The 17,586-nt window shown below is 41.5% G+C and overlaps 1 protein-coding gene across 6 annotated transcripts in view; it reads left to right on the top strand.

The window, feature by feature from the left end:
* The window catches only part of ABCC9 (ATP binding cassette subfamily C member 9), a 136,017-nt gene that overhangs the window by 32,512 nt on the left and 85,919 nt on the right, over positions 1–17,586 (top strand). For all 6 annotated transcript variants that reach the window (XM_042469862.1, XM_042469868.1, XM_042469866.1 and 3 more), the window contains 5 exons: positions 1,690–1,934; positions 3,006–3,154; positions 4,662–4,731; positions 6,728–6,885; positions 7,569–7,661. In XM_042469862.1, the coding sequence (XP_042325796.1) occupies positions 1,690–1,934; positions 3,006–3,154; positions 4,662–4,731; positions 6,728–6,885; positions 7,569–7,661 (715 nt within the window). The remainder of the gene's footprint in view (positions 1–1,689; positions 1,935–3,005; positions 3,155–4,661; positions 4,732–6,727; positions 6,886–7,568; positions 7,662–17,586) is intronic.

Below are 17,586 nucleotides of genomic sequence, written 5' to 3'. Positions count from 1 at the left end.
AGGACACTTGAGTATTACTTCTCAAAATTGTTAAGTAAAAGTATGTTTACAATAGATAAAAAGCTACAATTTCCTTTGAATGAAGGCATGAACTCTTCCTTATAACAAAAGCCAGCAGTCCTGTGTGTTATGGCACAAAGAGGGCACAATATTGTCTTACTCCTTCCAAACTATCTTCAGTGAAGAAGTGTGGATATGTCATGATAGCCAGGAATGTCAATAAGAAACCTAGTGCCAGTGGTGGTGTTTTTGAACAAAATGGTCCTGATGTAACTTACGTGGAGTATGGACAACAAGGAACAGAAGGGACTCAGCAGTTTTATAAAGAGATATAAAAATGTTGAGCCTCTTATTTCATAACTTAAAAAAATACAATGTGCATCGTATATTTCTTCAAAATGGTGTGCAGGCCTTACAAATGTACAAATTCATTTTTGACCTGCATGAGCTATTTTAAATCTAGGAGAGGCCCTTTGTAAAAAACAAAAATAAAACAAAACCAACAGGAAGTGATTTCCAAGTCACTTCCTGATGCAAAAAAGAGCCTAGAATGTTCCAGAAGAAAAACATGGTGAAAATGCCCCATGTCCCCTAGAAGGTATTTGGGAGCAAAAAACCTTTTTCCATTTTCTTTTGAGGGAGAATAGTGGGAGACCTTGAGAGCCACCAAAATGACACCGTTTTTCAAACAAGAATTTAAGTGTATGAAATCTGGCAAAGGCACCACCAGAATTTCATCACATAAAATCTCTTTTGTTCTAAGCATTCTTTTACTCACCATTTTCCTACGTGAAACATCCCCCAACATTATTCCAAGGGATCTTATAGCACCTTTGAGACTGAGGAGAATATCACACAGGGGAAAATCAGGGGATTCCTGGGAATATTGTGTGATGGTGGTAAAGATTTTGACACCATTGTGATCTGAGAGGACTTATCTGGGGAAGAACCAGGAATGTTCCAGCACCAAACCATTCATGGGGAAATCCCATGACTGGTTTGTTGCTAGAGCATTTCTGGTTCTTCCTGGGATAAGTCCTCTTAGATCATGACGTCATCTGAAAATCTTTGCCATGATCATGTGACTTGCCTAGAAAAAAGTCTTTTTAATCCCTTGATTTTCTTCATGTGATAGTCTCCTGAGATAAATAAGTCTGTAGTATAAGCTTTTGTAGAGTGGATCTATTTCAACAGATGTATCCGATTTTGTCTCATACTTAGGAGATTATCACACTTACTTTTTTGCCTGATTCAGGCATAGGATGGGATCAGGCCAGGACAGGTGAAAACGGGTGTTATTGCACGCGAAATTGCTGCTACACTGCTGGCTGACCACCAGTCGTCCCTGAGCTGATCGATTTTGAAGGACAGAAAGCTTCCGTACTACCAAAATCAGTGGGATAAGCACAGCTTGGGGACGGGTGGTGGTCAGCCAGCATTGCAGCAACAATCCCATTTCCCCCCGTTGCAACCTGATCCTATCCCATACCCAGATCAGGCAAAAAAGTAAATATGATAATCTCCTTAGACCCAAGCAGCTGATTGTTCAAGGGAACTTTAAAACATTTATGTTTCAACCATAAATATTTCTACCCAGGCACATCTATGACAAAGTAAATCTTTCTCCTGTGATAGGTGTTAGCTGCAACTATGATATATTAATCAACCATTTTATTTTTGTCATATCAGAGGAAGAAGAGGAAGAGGAAGAAGATGACAACATGTCAACAGTAATGCGACTCAGAACAAAGATGCCATGGAAAACCTGCTGGCTATACATCACTTCAGGAGGTTTTCTTTTACTCTCCTTGATGGTCTTCTCCAAACTACTGAAGCACTCGGTCATGGTTGCTATTGATTATTGGCTGGCACAGTGGACATCATCGGTGAATAAAAACGAGACCTTGTGCTCCATTGATGGACCTGACAGCCGGGTAAACTAAAGTTGAAGTCTATAGCAGCAAATAAAGAACAATATGTGCAAATATTACTGTCTAGGGAATTTTGGGAGTTGTAGTCTTAAAAAGCAGCATTTTCAAGCTCTGTAGGGAAATGAATCCAAGTGTCTCCAGGTCTTCTACAGCATACAAAATGTATACAGTGGTGCCTCGGGTTACGAAATTAATTCGTTCCGCGGCTAATTTCGTAACCCGAAAAACCTTCGTAAGCCGAATTGCCATAGGCGCTAATGGGGAAAAAAGCCGCGGCTCCGCCGCGGCTCCATTTAAAACAGCGCCGGAGTTTTTTCGTAACCCGAAAAAACTTTCGTAACCCGAAACAATAAATCCCTATGGGATTTTTTCGTATCCCGAAAAATTCGTAACCTGGGTATTTCGTATCCCGAGGTACCACTGTATCTTATATGTCCAAAGGAGGAAAGGGACTATATTTTGCCTACTATATCAGAGACATAATTGCTTTGTATATAGGTTGCTGAGAAACATATGAGAGAGGGTGCAGTTGCTCTCATGCTCTGCTGGCAAGCTTCCGATAGGCATTCGGTTGGCCCTTGTGTCAAGAGAATGATACACTAGATAAGTCTATGTTGTAATGCAGTGATGATCTGAAGTATTGTGGTTCACTCTTTTTTAAAATAGGAGTCAGTGAAGGGAAGACATTTATTTATATGGGAGATGAACTTGGCAGGGGATGTCACTACTGAATGACTGTGTTAACCACGTGTTGTTCTCTAGTTCATCCCTACTGTTCATCAACATTTCTTCCAGTCTAATTTCAGCACTGAAATTCAATTTTGTATCCTAGCAGTATTCCCATAGGCACACACAAAGGAGATCACTAAATTCCACTTTTTCCAAAGTGCTTTAAAAACATCCAATTAATCTGAATAGGAAGTGCATAGAGTACTAAAACAGTAACCCTTTGGAACTATGACCCTCCAGCTGCTCTGCAGTGTAGTTATAAACATGTCAGGAGGGGGTATTTCATAATCAAAGAAAAATTATATTACTTCCCAGGATTGGAATTATGCCCCTTGTTTTAAACAGACTTGCAACGTGGCTGTGTTCAGCATCCTCAGTGGTGCAGGAATTGTCCTCTGCCTTGTCACATCTTTGACAGTTGAATGGATGGGACTCACAGCAGCCAAGAACCTTCATCACGACCTTCTTAACAAGATCATCCTTGGACCAATCAGGTATGGCAAGCATCACTTCATTAAAGCACCTTCAGTGTCCCTAGTGAACCTACAATTGCCAGATCTACTGAGGTTCAGAACATGAAATGCAGATAATGAAGGCTGTGAGAAAAAGGGTCACAGTGGCTTGAGGTTGGAATCTGAAGTGATAGGATGTCAAATAGAGGTAGATGATGGCACATGGCATGTTAGAAGAGAAGCCTGGCTGTAAGGAGATCATATCCTTTGGGAAACATGTCAACTGACAAATGCTGTTAGGTGGCAGCTAGCATTTGGAGAAGATAATTGTGTGCCCCACATCTTGCCCTATGCACCCTAAGCTAGCCTGCACTGTAATTACAGTGCACTGTAACCCTAAGCACTGCACCCTAAGCTAGCCTGCACTGTAACTACAGCAGAGAACAGTATTACATAGCCAATGTGGAAGAATAACTTATTTGCCAGTCCATTTACTGTCTGTACATGGAACAGGATGAGGCAACATCTTGCTCTTTGCATGAGGCAGCAAAATGTCTTGATCAAGCCTGGTTGTGCCTAATGAAGATGGGGGTATGGGGAAAAGTGAACAGAGACGCTTCCAGGGCAGTCAGAAAGTAGTCAACTACCTTGACCATGTTCCTTTTCATAATATCTAACTCTTCCCTTTGGAGATTCCATGCCAGTTCTTGAGATCTAGCTATCAAAAGGACAACTACCAAATGAATACAATAAGAGCCCTGCTAGAGCAGCCAGATGGTCAGCCCTAATCCACTGTGATGTGTTACTTAAGTACTTCTGGAATTCAGAAGCCTGTAGATTCTCCATTGGTTATCATGATTAATAGGTCTATTTTCCATCATTCTGCATATGCTCCTTTTCAAGTGGTCTAAGTTAGTGGCCACAAATCTCATAGGATTAACAAAAATGTAGACCAATGTGTTTCTTTCAGATTACATTCATTCTGAATGTGGACCTCTAATATTTTGCTGAAGTTGTACTGCCTTAGACCCAGATGATTTGAAAGTGAAAGGACTGTGATCTAGTTTAGATGCTTCTCTCAAGGAACAGCTATTCAGGCTGAGGAGATACAACTGGAGGACTTAGTTCTATAAAGACAGTGTTGCCTCTGTTGGTTCCAGCTTTGCCTAAGCTGGAATGATGAACCAGAGCACTGCCTCTGCCCATGATGTGGGTAGAATTGCAGTTCAGTAAAGACTGGGCCAGCAACATCATCATGGCCACTCTGAAGGTTAGAGCAGGAGGGACCAGCTTGTAGCCTCCTAAAGGTTGTTGGACTGTAATTCTCAACAGCTTAAAACAGTATAGCCAGTGAAGATGGATTATAGGAAATATCTATTGAGAACCACCAGTTGCTCATGGCTTGTTTAATGATTAAGTTATCTGAGACCTTCTACTGGAGTCTCCATATTGATTCCCACTAGCTCTAATAACCTATATGATATAATTCAGGAGGCAGAAGGATAAAGCAGCATTCGTTTTCATAAAAACCCTTTACGTTTCTCCCCAGATTCTTTGATACAACACCCCTGGGACTGATTCTCAATCGCTTTTCAGCCGATACAAACATTATCGATCAAGTGAGTTTGCTATTTGGTTTAGACTTTTAAAGATTACATTGACCCAGTAAATCATATCTTTTGGGAGGATATTTCCCATTTTTCCAGATAAAGTCCTCATAAATGAAATGGGAATGAAATTGTAATGAGCTTACAGGGTTCCTATGAGGGTGGCTGAATAATAGTTATAAAGCACTATGCAGTTTTACAGCATTATATGAATGCCAACATACTACCATTGTGGAAGACTAACAAATCATATCAACACTACACCAATTTTAATTCCCTTGGGATCAGCCTAATTTTACATGTCACAGTATGTGTCTGGTACATATAAACAATGAAATAAAATTGTAGGTTTAATGTGTTTTAGCACATTTTCAATATGACATGAAAAACTAAACAATTTTTAGAATTGAAGAAAAAAATCTCGTTTTGACAGCAAAATAATATACATTGCATGAAAATGCATTGTACTATACCGTGCTTACTGATATAACATTTTTATTCCTTACATTTTATCAACATCCTTGAAAAATTTTAAAATAACAAACCCAATCAATGTTGCTTCAACTGCCCCATTTCACAACCAACTCAATGAGGTTGATTCAGTTATTCCTTCAAAATAAGTTGTGAAAACATTGTTACAGACATGTAAACTTGGTTTAAAATATTATTCAGAACATATTTTTTCAGTTATTTTGTTTTTATTTATTTATAAATAAATTATATAGGAACCTGGGATATTTTAAAAACAGCTGAAAAAGTGGGATGACAGAGGACTAATTAGGATTGTCTTTGCCAAACTGGGACAGAAGGAAGGTATGCACTTCACCAGTTGTAATACAGTAGTAACTAACCATGTAAATATTTCCTTATTTCATTCTTGCATGAAAGAACATATAACTTCAAAAATCTTCTCCCTAGGGAGTGAATTTCCTGGGTGGGTAACTAGTTTTTATGCAAAAACAAGCCTTTGGAGCAAAACCAAATGAGTTGGTTTGGGCTTTTGCAAAAAAAAAACCTTCTGCAAATAAAGTACTTTGTTATAAAAGAAATCTTGTGGTGTATATGCACATGCCTTCAGCTTATCTGTCAAGTTATGATGACTTCATGAATGTCATAGCATTTTTTAAGGCAAGGAATAGTCAAAGATACTTGCCATTTCCTTCTTTTGAAATATAGCCTAGCTGGCAATTTTCTTGCTGAACTGTCATAGGACTTTACCCCATGAGGCTAAAAACTGAAATTTTAACAGGATAAAAGCATTTTTGGCTGATACTTATCAGACAACATTGTGTCCATCCTGCTGCCGTACTGCATTCCACTCATTACTGCACTATACCTTTTCACTGATGGACAAAACTATCAATACGTATCTTAAAAGCTGCTATTACAGTGAGCTGCATGGGTGCAAAGAGCCTCATCTCTTCAATTCCCACATTACATCAGTCAAATGGTGGGACAGGGAGGATTCTCCTCTTTTCTCCCCCTCTCTCTCTGTTCCAAAGCAGGCTAACTCCATGACTGTTGGTTTTTGTTTGTTTTTTTTATCTTTGCAGGGTTTGCATATTTATGGCAAAACAATAAAATAAAAATAATTTAAATTATTTTGCCATAATTGAGCAAACACAGCAAAATTTAAAATAAATAAGCCAACAGGCACAGAGTTACACTGCTTTGGAATTGTAAGTGGGAGAGGAAGAGAATCATGGCACTGACGGCTGCATTGCTGGAACTGCAGTAAAGAGACTTATCACAACATGGAGGTAATATCTGTAGCCATTTTACACAGCTAACCTGTACCTGATCCATGCGAGAGTACATGTTTTCATTTTATGCTGCCTTAGAGTTTGAAAAGAGGCATTGAAGTGTTCTGAATAAAAATAACTGTGTTGCACTGAATCCCATGATAGAAGAAGAGTTATATGGAAATGAAGTAAATAAATAAACATGTGGCTATAAAGATGTGGACATTGGGCTCATGTGTATCATTTATGGCTTATCTTTGGTGCAGCACATTCCTCCAACTCTGGAATCCCTCTCACGGTCTACATTACTCTGCCTGTCCGCCATTGGGATGATTTCATATGCTACCCCACCCTTCATGGTTGCTCTCGTTCCGCTTGGGATAGCATTTTACTTCATCCAGAAATACTTCAGAGTTGCATCCAAGTAGGTTTCTTCAATTATTTTTTTAAAAAGCAACTGTGCCAGATGTTTTCCTATTCCATGGCTGTTGATTTATTCCATTGTCATTTTTATGTTAGCAACCACCATTACACCTTAACATTCAGGCAGAACAGGGGAAAGTTCCTTTTTTGGAATTATATTCCTAGAATCCTCTATCCAGGATGGCATACCTTTCAACATTTAACAGATTAAAACTGGGATACGTGTGACCATAAAACATCAGAGTGCAGTCAAGATGGTAAAGGTTATTAATGAAGAAGGACACATAAGTGAGGAGAGGCTGCAGCAGTTTGCTTTTGCTTGAGCTGATGAGGAAGGGCAAAATTTGCCTTTCCTCTTCTCTTTCCCCTGCTGAGTGGAAATTTCTTTTGCACATTGAACTCAATTTATAGCAACTGAAGTAAGCTGAAAATAAAGGAGGAAAATGGGAGGAGGAGAGAGAAACATGCATTTTAAAAGCAGCTGATTCAGTGAGATGGCAGAAGATCAAATGGGACTTGTCCCTGCCAATTTGGTGCAGTTGGAGGGTAGCGGATGGCTATATTTTTATGACTTTTTAATGTTTGTCATCTGCTCCTCATTATTTTCTATATGGACTATGGATATTTTGCTTTGGTTTAGTTTTGTTCTTTGCCACTTACAAACCTTCTTTCCTTCCACGGCAGAGATCTTCAAGAGCTTGATGATAGCACTCAGCTGCCTCTTCTGTGCCACTTTTCAGAGACAGCAGAAGGCCTCACTACCATCAGAGCATTCAGGTTTGTATATTATAACTTGCCTTTCAAACATCATTTGGTTCATCCAGGAGAAACTTACTCCTGCAATCCTATTCAAATCAAAGGATGGCATTTTCTGTCTTATCTACAGACAGCACAGAGACATAAGGGCTAAAGCCCCTAGGTACTTACCATTCAACGGCCTCATTTCCACTTACAAATAAATTGCTTTGTGATCTGAATCGATGGATCAGTTCAGCTATGGAGCATAGTTCACTCTACATTTGCCCCGATCGCATATTCTTGCAATAAAATAAAATAAAGCAACCCACTTGTGGTTCACATTGACGAATGAATCGATTCAATTTAAACCATTTCCTGCTGGAATCTCTCAAAATAACCCATTTGTAGTTCACATTGGCAAATGAATTGGTTCAATTTGAAGCATTTTTAGTAGGATTTTTTCTCTCTCTGTCCATCACTGCAATCGCATTTATGTATTTCTGGCAAATCCCACAAATGAGAGGAGGAGGGTTGAAGGGTGGGTGGAAACAGGTTGTTGATTTCTGCTTCCCCACCTGGCGACCCCTTATCATGTCATAGTAAATTGATTCCGATCTGCATCTCATTCACACTGACACTGAATCAATTCATGAATTCAGTTCTTCAAACTGATTCTTGAAATTGATTCTGATCCACATCTGGTTCGCACTTGAGCAGAATCAATTTATCCAAAAAGATGTGAAAAAAATCAACGTCAAAAGGATTGAGGTTAAGTGGGTCTAGTGCATGCCCCCCCCCCCTCCGAATTGCTTCAGCGATTCAGTTCAAGTGCAAACCAGGGTCATTTAAACCACTTCAAACCGATTTGCAAACTGGTTTAAAACGTAGTGGGAATAAGGCCAAACTAGAGCTGGGCAGAACTGCCCAGCTTGGTGAAGTCTAGGGGCAAGCTGCCCCCTTGAACTTTTGGGGTAGAGAACTTAACTTTCCAACATTCCCTAGGAGGCCAGTTGCAAGGCAGCCATCATGTTTGTAACCACAAATGTCCCATTCTGAAAGACACCCTGGAGGCGAAATCCTCCTTCTGTGCATAGCTGAGTGCATGTAGTTCCTCATTCTCTCACCATCAGACAGCTACTAAGCTGAGACTTATGTATGTGTAAGCTGCATTAATGCACACATAAGTCACTAACAAGATGTCAGCCTGGGAGTAGTGAATTGCAACTACCTCCTGGCAACTGCTGGCAGTGTTTTTCCTTGGTTCCATAATGTTTCTTGAAACGGCAATAAACTAATGGTTGCCCACCACCAGTCTGTAAATTTGTTCTCTCACCACTTAAAATTGTACACCATTCCTACAAAAAACAGGACATTCCTTCTCCTCATGCATTTTGTAGCCTGTGAACAGGGCAGCAATATTTCCTCTGCCTTAGTTCAGGAAGCTCTCCAGGTGTTGTTGGATTTCAACATCCATTATCCCAGACCCCCTGGCTATGGTGGTTGGGAGTGATGGGAGCTGGATCCAAGCAACATTTGGAGGTTCCCTATCCTTGTAAAGGAACATGGTGCTGATATCATAAGTGTTTTAATGAATAAGGTAAGCATATTATTATTATTATTATTAACCTTTATTTATAAAGCGCTGTAAATTTACACAGCGCTGTACATAAATTTTTTAGTCAGACGGTTCCCTGCCCTCAGGCTTACAATCTAAAAAGACACGACACAAAAGGAGAAGGGAGTGGTGGTGGGGAATAGGATCAGGTCCAGCAGATCTTCTCCACCTCCGAGGCCTGGACCAAGGCAGATGGACTGGAGGAAGGGCTTGGCTTCTTGATGGATGGTTAAAAGGAGGCTTCCTGGGGAATGCTTCTCTAAACAATATAGTCTTTAATTCAGTTTTGAAACTGGGTAAAGAAGTGATGAGGTGTGCATGTGGGGGAAGAAGGTTCCAGGAGTAAGGGGCAGCAAGCGAGAAGGGACGAATTCGGGAGGGGGCAGTGGTAGTCCTACACTGTGACAGGAGACCTTGACTACAAGAGCGGAGGGTGCGAGTAGGAATGTAAGGAGAAAGAAGGTCAGATAAGTAAGGAGGGGCCAATCCATGGATGGCTTTGAAAGTCAATAACAAAAGCTTGTACTGGATGCGGAAGGGGAAGGGGAGCCAATGAAGAGAGGATAAAAGAGGAGAAACTATATTCATAGTTATTGTCCAGGAGTAAAAAATATCTAGTATTTATATGAATGTCCATTTCATTATGGACTTTAACCAGTGCTCCATCTTTGAGATGCAGCAAAAAAAAAAAATGGTACTTGGTATTCCATATTTTTATAAAGCTACACTGTCATCTCTTAAGGGCCTTTTTAATAGTTCTCCACAAAATGCCAAATGTCCTCCCATGGTGTTTGTACTCTTCCTCATAATTTGCTACACTTCAGAAATATACTAAAATATATTCATTCAACTTTTCCTTTGATGCCATTTTTCAATATTGCTATTCACCAATTTTATACCCAGGTTGTTATTTTCTCCTGCTTTTAATAGTTTTATTGTTGTGGGTTTAAAAAAATATATAGATGGTTTTGTGAAACTTGCTCAGAAAAAGGGATATTAAAATGTCAGCTGGCATTCTGTTTTGCAGTTAGATTTATAACCTGGAGTTAAAGATTTGGAACTGCTCCATATTTGTAGAAAATGCTCTCGCAAACCTATTTTACCAGGCAACAGCTGCACTGAGAGATGGAGGTCCATTCAGCTGGGTGCAGAAGGATGTTGTTTTCTTCCCCTAATGCTTATAGCTTTGTGGAAATGGGCCAGAAGATACTACTTAGCTATGCATGTGTAACTAAGCAGATGATGTAGAATAGGGCCATTGTAAATTAAATGATAATATCGTTGTTGTTGTTCTGTGCCTTCAAGTTGTTTCTGACTTATGGTTGCCCTAAGGCAAACCTGTCATATGATTTTCTTGGCAAAAATTGTTCACAGGGGGTTTTCCTTTGCTTTCCTCTGAGGCAAACTTGCCCAGCGTCATCCAGTGACCTTCCATAACCAAGCAGGGATTCAAATCCTAGCTGTCAGAGATATAATCCAGTGCTCAAATTGCTACACCACATTGTGTGTATGTGTATATGTTGTGTTACCTTCTAGTTATTTCTGACTTATGGTGATCCTATGGCACCATAAGGTCTATCATGTGGTTTTCTTGGCAAGATTTGTTTCAGAGGTGATTTGCCATTGCCTTCCCCTGAGGCTGAGAGACGGTGGCTTCCCCAAGGGCACCCAGTTTCCATGGCCAAGCTGGGATTCAAACCCTGGTCTCCAAAGTCGTGGTCCAATGCTCAAACCACTATGCCACACTGGACACCAGGGTGTGAATTCCCTCTGTGCAATGAAACCCACTGGGTGGCCTTGGACAAGTCACACTCTCTCAGCCTCAGAGGATGGCAATGGCAAACTCCCTCTGAAGAAACTCGCCAAGAAAATCCTATGATAGGTTCGCCTTAGGGTTGCCACAACTTGAAGGCACATAGCAAGAGCAACACATAGTGCTTTATGTATTCAAAACATAATATAAGGATAAGCGTATAAGAAAGCCCATAACGGGGATGAGGATGATAATGATGACAAGAATGACAATACCAGTGACAAGGCTGAGACAAAGAGCAATCAGAAATCCCATGGCTGAAATATTAGATGAATATAGAATCTCCCTGATCATGCCTCATTTGCTTAGATATTGTGCTACACCAAAAGACTTGCTTGGTGGAATACTAGCATTATTCATAGAATCATAGAGTTGGAAGAGACCACAAGGGCCATCCAGTCCAACTCTCTGCCATGCAGGAAATCTAAATAAAGCATCCCCGACAGATGGCCATCCAGTCTCTGTTTAAAGACCTCTAAGGAAGGAGACTCCACTACACCCCAAGGGAGTTTGTTCCATTGTCGAACAGCCCTTACTGTCAGGAAGTTCCTCCTAATGTTGAGCTGGAATCTCTTTTCCTGTAGCTTGCATCCATTGCTCCAGGTCCTAGTCTCTGGAGCAACAGAAAACAAGCTTGCTCCCTCGACTTGTGGCCCCGGTGCACCAGGGCACCTTATCCTGCACCCTGCTTGGACCATGGATTACCAATGAGGAGGGGATACAGTCTCTAAGCCTTTACAGCTAAACAGATTTCATTGTAGAACTCCTTCAATCCTGTTCAATATTGTTGTATATTTTGCCCATGCTAGGTTTTGCATTGCAAATTTCTTTTAAGGAAATGCTACATATGTAGTCTTCTCTCACCTAAATTTGCCCTATAGTACCATGCATTTTCATCTGCCTTCACAGCAGCCAACACCGTAGTCTTCCAACCCATGACTTTATTAGAAAATTAACATTTACTGGACTCAGCCTGGTAGTTGTTTCCCTTTGTCCTGAGTTCATTATGTACCCATCAAGCAGTAATGAACTCCCTTGACTAGTTAACCTCGAAGTAGCATGATCCAATTAGAATGGGATTTGGGTGACCTTTTTGTTCGTCATCTGAACAGGATAAAAAAAATAGTCTAAGAATGTGTAGAAGAGCTGGATGGGGATGAAAAGATGCAGAGTGAGTGTGTCAGAGTTTCCATTGTGGAGTGTATGAGGGAAGGGAAGGGAAAGGAAGAAGCGTGGCTTCTAAAGAAAAACAGTCCAAGAACAGAGATGCACAGTAGTTGTGTGGAAAACAGGGATGGGAGACTTGCAGTCCCATCAGCTCTAGCTAGCATAGGTAACAAGGCTGAACAGAGCTGCATGAATTTTTATCACTGATGTAAATATTTCATGACAGTATACTAAGATAACAACATCTTTTTGCCTGATATGCAGAAGCATGTCATGGCAACAGTATGTTTTGCATGAGCATCTTTCGGTATCTCAAGGAAAGCCCTGGCATTGGAAAAAAGAGAAGCATACCAGCTGAGGCATTTTAATCTGACAGAAAAAGCCAGCTTTTTATATGTTATATGTAGTTTTAATAATGTAGTCTGGGTGTAGGGGTGGCCTATTGTCAAATTTGTAATGTGTGCAATGTTTTGTTTTGTGTGGAAAAGTTAAAAATAACAATTAAAAAAAAAAAGAAGAAAAAAGAAAAAGCCAGCCCAAAGTTGAGAGATACTGACTTGCTTAAATCAAACAAGTGAGTTTGTAGGTGGTATTCTTAAAGTAGAATTTTAAACCCAAATTTCCCTTTCCAGGGCTATCCAACACTCGAGCTAACGGGTGAGCAAAGAGGAGTATGCAGCCCTTGGGACACCACGATGTAGCCCCCAAAGCTGCTCCAGCAAAACGCCCAACATGATTTTTGTTTTTTTAAAAATAACAAAAAAATATTGTTCTTTTTGTCCCCAAAACTGGCCAAAGGCATGGCAAATGTAGCTGTTTACCTTTCTATCCCCAGAGACATCCCACCAAAAAACCTAAAAAGAATTTAAAACCCAGTCCAAAATTAGACCAAATGGCATTTTGAGAGCATGGGTATTAGTGATGAAGGGAGTTGTGGCCCAGTGATATCTAGTATTCCACAGGTTCTTCAATCCTGTTGTTATTGTTATTGTTGTTGTTGTTGTTGTTGTTGTTACATTTATTTATAGAGTGCCATAGGCTTAACACAGCACTTTACAAAGCAAAAGAATCCAAAAACAGATAAAAGCCTACCTACGGTGTACAATCTAACCATCAACAAGGAAATATAGAATTAATAAAATAGGTTTATGCTAAAACATGAACAATAAAATAGTGCAAATTAATACAGATAATAAATAATAAATCAATCATAAAATCATAGTGGTTTGAGCATTGGATTATGGGGATTATTACATGGAGGCTTAGCATACTGAAATCACTGGCAAAACACTCCAGAAGCAGGTGTGATAGCTGGTTGCGCTTCTGAAGCATCACTGAAGTGTCCCCTCTCCTTTCCCATCAACAAAGCATTCACAGAGCAGCCATTTCTTCAAATGGGAACTTCTGCTATGAAGAAATGGCTGTTATGCAAATGCTTTGCTGATGAGAGAGTTGAGGGATGCTTCAGTGACGCTTCAGAAGTGTGACCAGCTATCACACCTTTGTGCTTCTGGAGTGTTTTGCTGGCGATTTAAGCATGGTAAACCTCAGTGTGATAATCCCCTATGTCTCTGACACAGAGACAACCAACTATCCTGATTTGGCAGGGACAGTCTCGATTAATCCTATGTCGCTCTTTCAGCTACTTTTAAATGTCCCAGATTGTCATTCCTCCTCTAATTTTCCCCTTTTGTCCTCAGCTTACTTCAACAGTTGCAAATTGAGTACAAAGTGCAAAAGTAGTTTGCAATCAATTAATTTGGCAGGAGAAAGAAGAGAGGAGGGAACAGAAGCCTGCCCTTCCCAGTGGGCTCAGGCAAAAACAAGTTGCTGCCACCCCTTCTAGCTTATGTGTTCTTCCTCATGAATACTTTTTGCCATCTGAACCACACTCTAATTTTACTTGGCCTCACATATGGATGACAACTCCTTTGTTCTATTGCATGTGATTCCACTGTCTAAAATGTATGATGGATGGTTGGGAATTATGGCATTCCAAAATTTCACACTCATTCACTCACACTTTAGGTGGATGGGGACCAAGTCAGCTGTGTGTCACCTTTCTATATGTACCCCCCTTTTTTATCTGTTCCGTTTCAAACACTGGCTATCTGGCACAGATCAATCACAAAATGTCATTGCCCTAGAATACAGGAAGAGTATGCCTTTCATGTTTAAGCCAAAATTTCCTTAGTTGCTGTATTGCTTTTTAATGTACTTTTCTGAGCTTTATACAGGCTAAACGTTGTTTGACAGTAGCCAGGCTTTTACATAACTATCAGATCTCCTTCCTGCCTGAAAACTAGCTCAGAGAAATGTCACCATGGTGCATACATTTCTCCATTAGGAAAGCAAGAAGGAGGGGGGACAAGGCGATTAGTCTTGTCCAGAGTCTGCTACAGTGTTGTTTAGAAAACTGTAAATACTGGCAAAAGGCCCGACTGTGTTGTATAAATGTCAGACTTGGGCTTCTGGACTGGAAGAAAAGGATGAAACCCTCTTTGGTGGTTTATTATACAATACAGGAATACTGTCCTTGTGGTTTGGTTTGGTTGAATGTTGTTTTCTTCAAACCTGGAAGCCATTTTACAAGTAAGACTGCTTTAACAAAAGGTAGCTGGAGAGCCAGGTTTGATTGGAGTATATCACATGGAGCTTTTGGGTGGTGTTGTGGCTCAGTTCCAGCTCACTTCCAAAGTGATTGCACTTCCAATGACGTGGTTTCATGTCATAAAGGGACTGTTTTATCAGACGCCATTGATTTCTATGGGAGCCCCTTGGGAATTGCTTCAGCAGTGTTTCTGAAGTCACCCCTCATATTGGTAAAAACGGGGGAAAAGTGACTTCAGAGAATTCGCTTCCAGGCTGCCTTCGATTGCACTGTGAATTGGTCTGGTGTGGAAAAGCACTCCAATGCCACCCCCCTTGGCCCCTGCATCCTGCTCCGTCATCCCCCTCCTCCTCCTTCATGCCATCTCCTCCTCTCTGCCAACCAGCTGATCCCATCATCCCCTGCGTCCCCCTAGACCCTGATCTGCTCCCCTCCTTCAGCCTCCCACCAATCCCATCATCCCCTGCCTTCTCCTAGACCCCAATCTGCTCCCCTCCTTCAGCCTCCCACCAATCCCATCATCCCCTGCCTTCTCCTAGACCTCGATCTGCTCCCCTCCTTCAGCCTGCCACCAATCCCATCATCCCTGCCTTCTCCTAGACCCTGATCTGCTCCCCTCCTTCAGCCTCCCACCAATCCCACCATCCCCTGACTGCTCCTGCATCCCGATCCTGGCCCCAGGGAACCCCAGAGAGCTAACTCATCATCCCCTGACTGATCCTGCATCCCGATCCTGGCCCCAGGGACTCCCAGCGACCTATCCCATAATCCCCTGACTGATCCTGCATCCCAATCCTGGCCCCAGGGACCCCCAGCGACCTATCCCATAATCCCCTGACTGCTCCTAGACCCCAATCTGCTCCTCTCCTTCAACCTGCCACTGATCCCATCATCCCCTGCCTCCTCCTTCACCTCGATGAAGGATGACAGCTAAGGAGGGGGCAGGGAAGGAGGACAGCATCCAGAGCCCCACTGAGCATGCCCAAGGGTGCCGATTCGGATCGTTGAACCCTCAGAGTATGTTCTGGTGTGGTAATATAATGTGCACTCACTCCCCTTTGCTTGAGTCTGCATCAAGTGACTTGCTTGGAATCGAACTGACTTCACTTGCCCCTCACTTCAGAAGGACAACAGAAAGGCAACCAGGTGTGGAAAAACATCACGTTTTAACCTCAATCCACATTGCTAGAGAGGAATGACTCTGGATCTGGTGTGGAAAAACATCACGCTTTTCATTGCTAGAACAGGAGTGACTGCGGATCTGAGCTGCACCCCCCCCCCCAATGTGTGATAAGGTCCATTCTCTGATCAACCGTGAAGCCTACCTTGGGCAAGTCACACTCTCTCATCCTCAGTGGAAGACAACAGCAAACCTCCTCTGAACAAATCTTGCTAAGAAAACCCCATAATAGGTTTGCCTTAGGATTGCCATAAGTCAGAAATGACTTGAAGGCACACAACAATGACAACTACAACAACAAGTGTGGCAGAATGGTTTGAGTGTTGGCCTACAACTCTGAAGACCGGGTTTGATTCCCAACTTGGCCATGATACTCACTGTGGGTGAATTTGGGCAAGTCACGTTCTCTCAGCCTCAGTGAAAAGCAATGGCAAGCCTCCTCTGAACAAATCTTGCCAAGAAAACCCCATGATAGATTCGTCTCAGGGACACTATACATTGGGAACAACTTGAAAGCACACATCACCAACAACAAAGTCCAATTTCTAGCATGGAGGATCTTAAAGCAATGATGTAGATGCAGAGCTTCCAAGAATCAATTGTTTGGCCACCGATTGTACAGGCTTGGGAATTGTGAGATTTGGAAGAGCCACTGTGGTGCCCTGGTTTGAGTGTTGGACTAGGACTCTGGGAGACCTGAGCTTGAATCCCCACTCAGCCATGGAAACCTTCTGGGTGATCTTTTGCATTTCATACTCTCTCAGCCTCAGAGGAAGGCAATGACAGACCACATAACAGGTTCACCTTAGGGATGACATAAGTGAAAACGAAGGCACACAACAACAACAACCCTCCTCGGAATGCTGTACCATACCATGGGAACCATGGGAATCATGTAGCCTTCCACTCCCAGCATTGCTCATCATTGGCTGTGCTGGCTAGGCAGGATGGGAGCTGTGGCCTAACAACTTCTGGAGGGCCATAAATTGCCCACCCTTACTTTATTATCTTTCCCATTTTTAAATCTGCATTGATCTTTTAAGATGTAACCTGTTAGGGAAATTTACAGCGCTTTATAAATAAAGGTTAATAATAATAATAATAATAATAATAATAATAAGCAATTTGAACAGTAGGGGCAATCCCTAATGGTGTAGAGTAGAGTAGACAGCAACAAACAAATAAACATGCTTGTTTTCTTGCCAATTGATCCAAATGAACCATCTGGGGAGTGGGGGAGGCCTTACAGAGCAGCAAGAAACAACTGGCTATTCCTGCACCACAACCAATACTGAATATTGCATTACGGAGGCCAGACATAAAACTTAAATACTTGTTTTGTTATTGGCTGGCCTTTCAGTTACTTTCTTCTTATGCTATTTTCCAAATGCAGGAGTTGAGAATTTGTGGCCTCCAAATGCTGGACTACCTCTCCCAGCATTCCCTACCATTGACTATTCTAGCTAACTGATGTGATTTATAGTGTAACAACATATTGAGGACTATATTGTGTCCTAAATTGCAGTCCAGAAATATCTGGGTAGCCATGCCCTTTTCACCTGTGAAATTAATAACAGT

The sequence above is a fragment of the Sceloporus undulatus genome, chromosome 5 (genome assembly GCF_019175285.1).
Source record: "Sceloporus undulatus isolate JIND9_A2432 ecotype Alabama chromosome 5, SceUnd_v1.1, whole genome shotgun sequence".
NCBI lineage: Eukaryota > Metazoa > Chordata > Lepidosauria > Squamata > Phrynosomatidae > Sceloporus > Sceloporus undulatus.
Note: the sequence above shows the minus strand (reverse complement) of the source record. Positions and strands in the feature narration are given on the sequence as shown.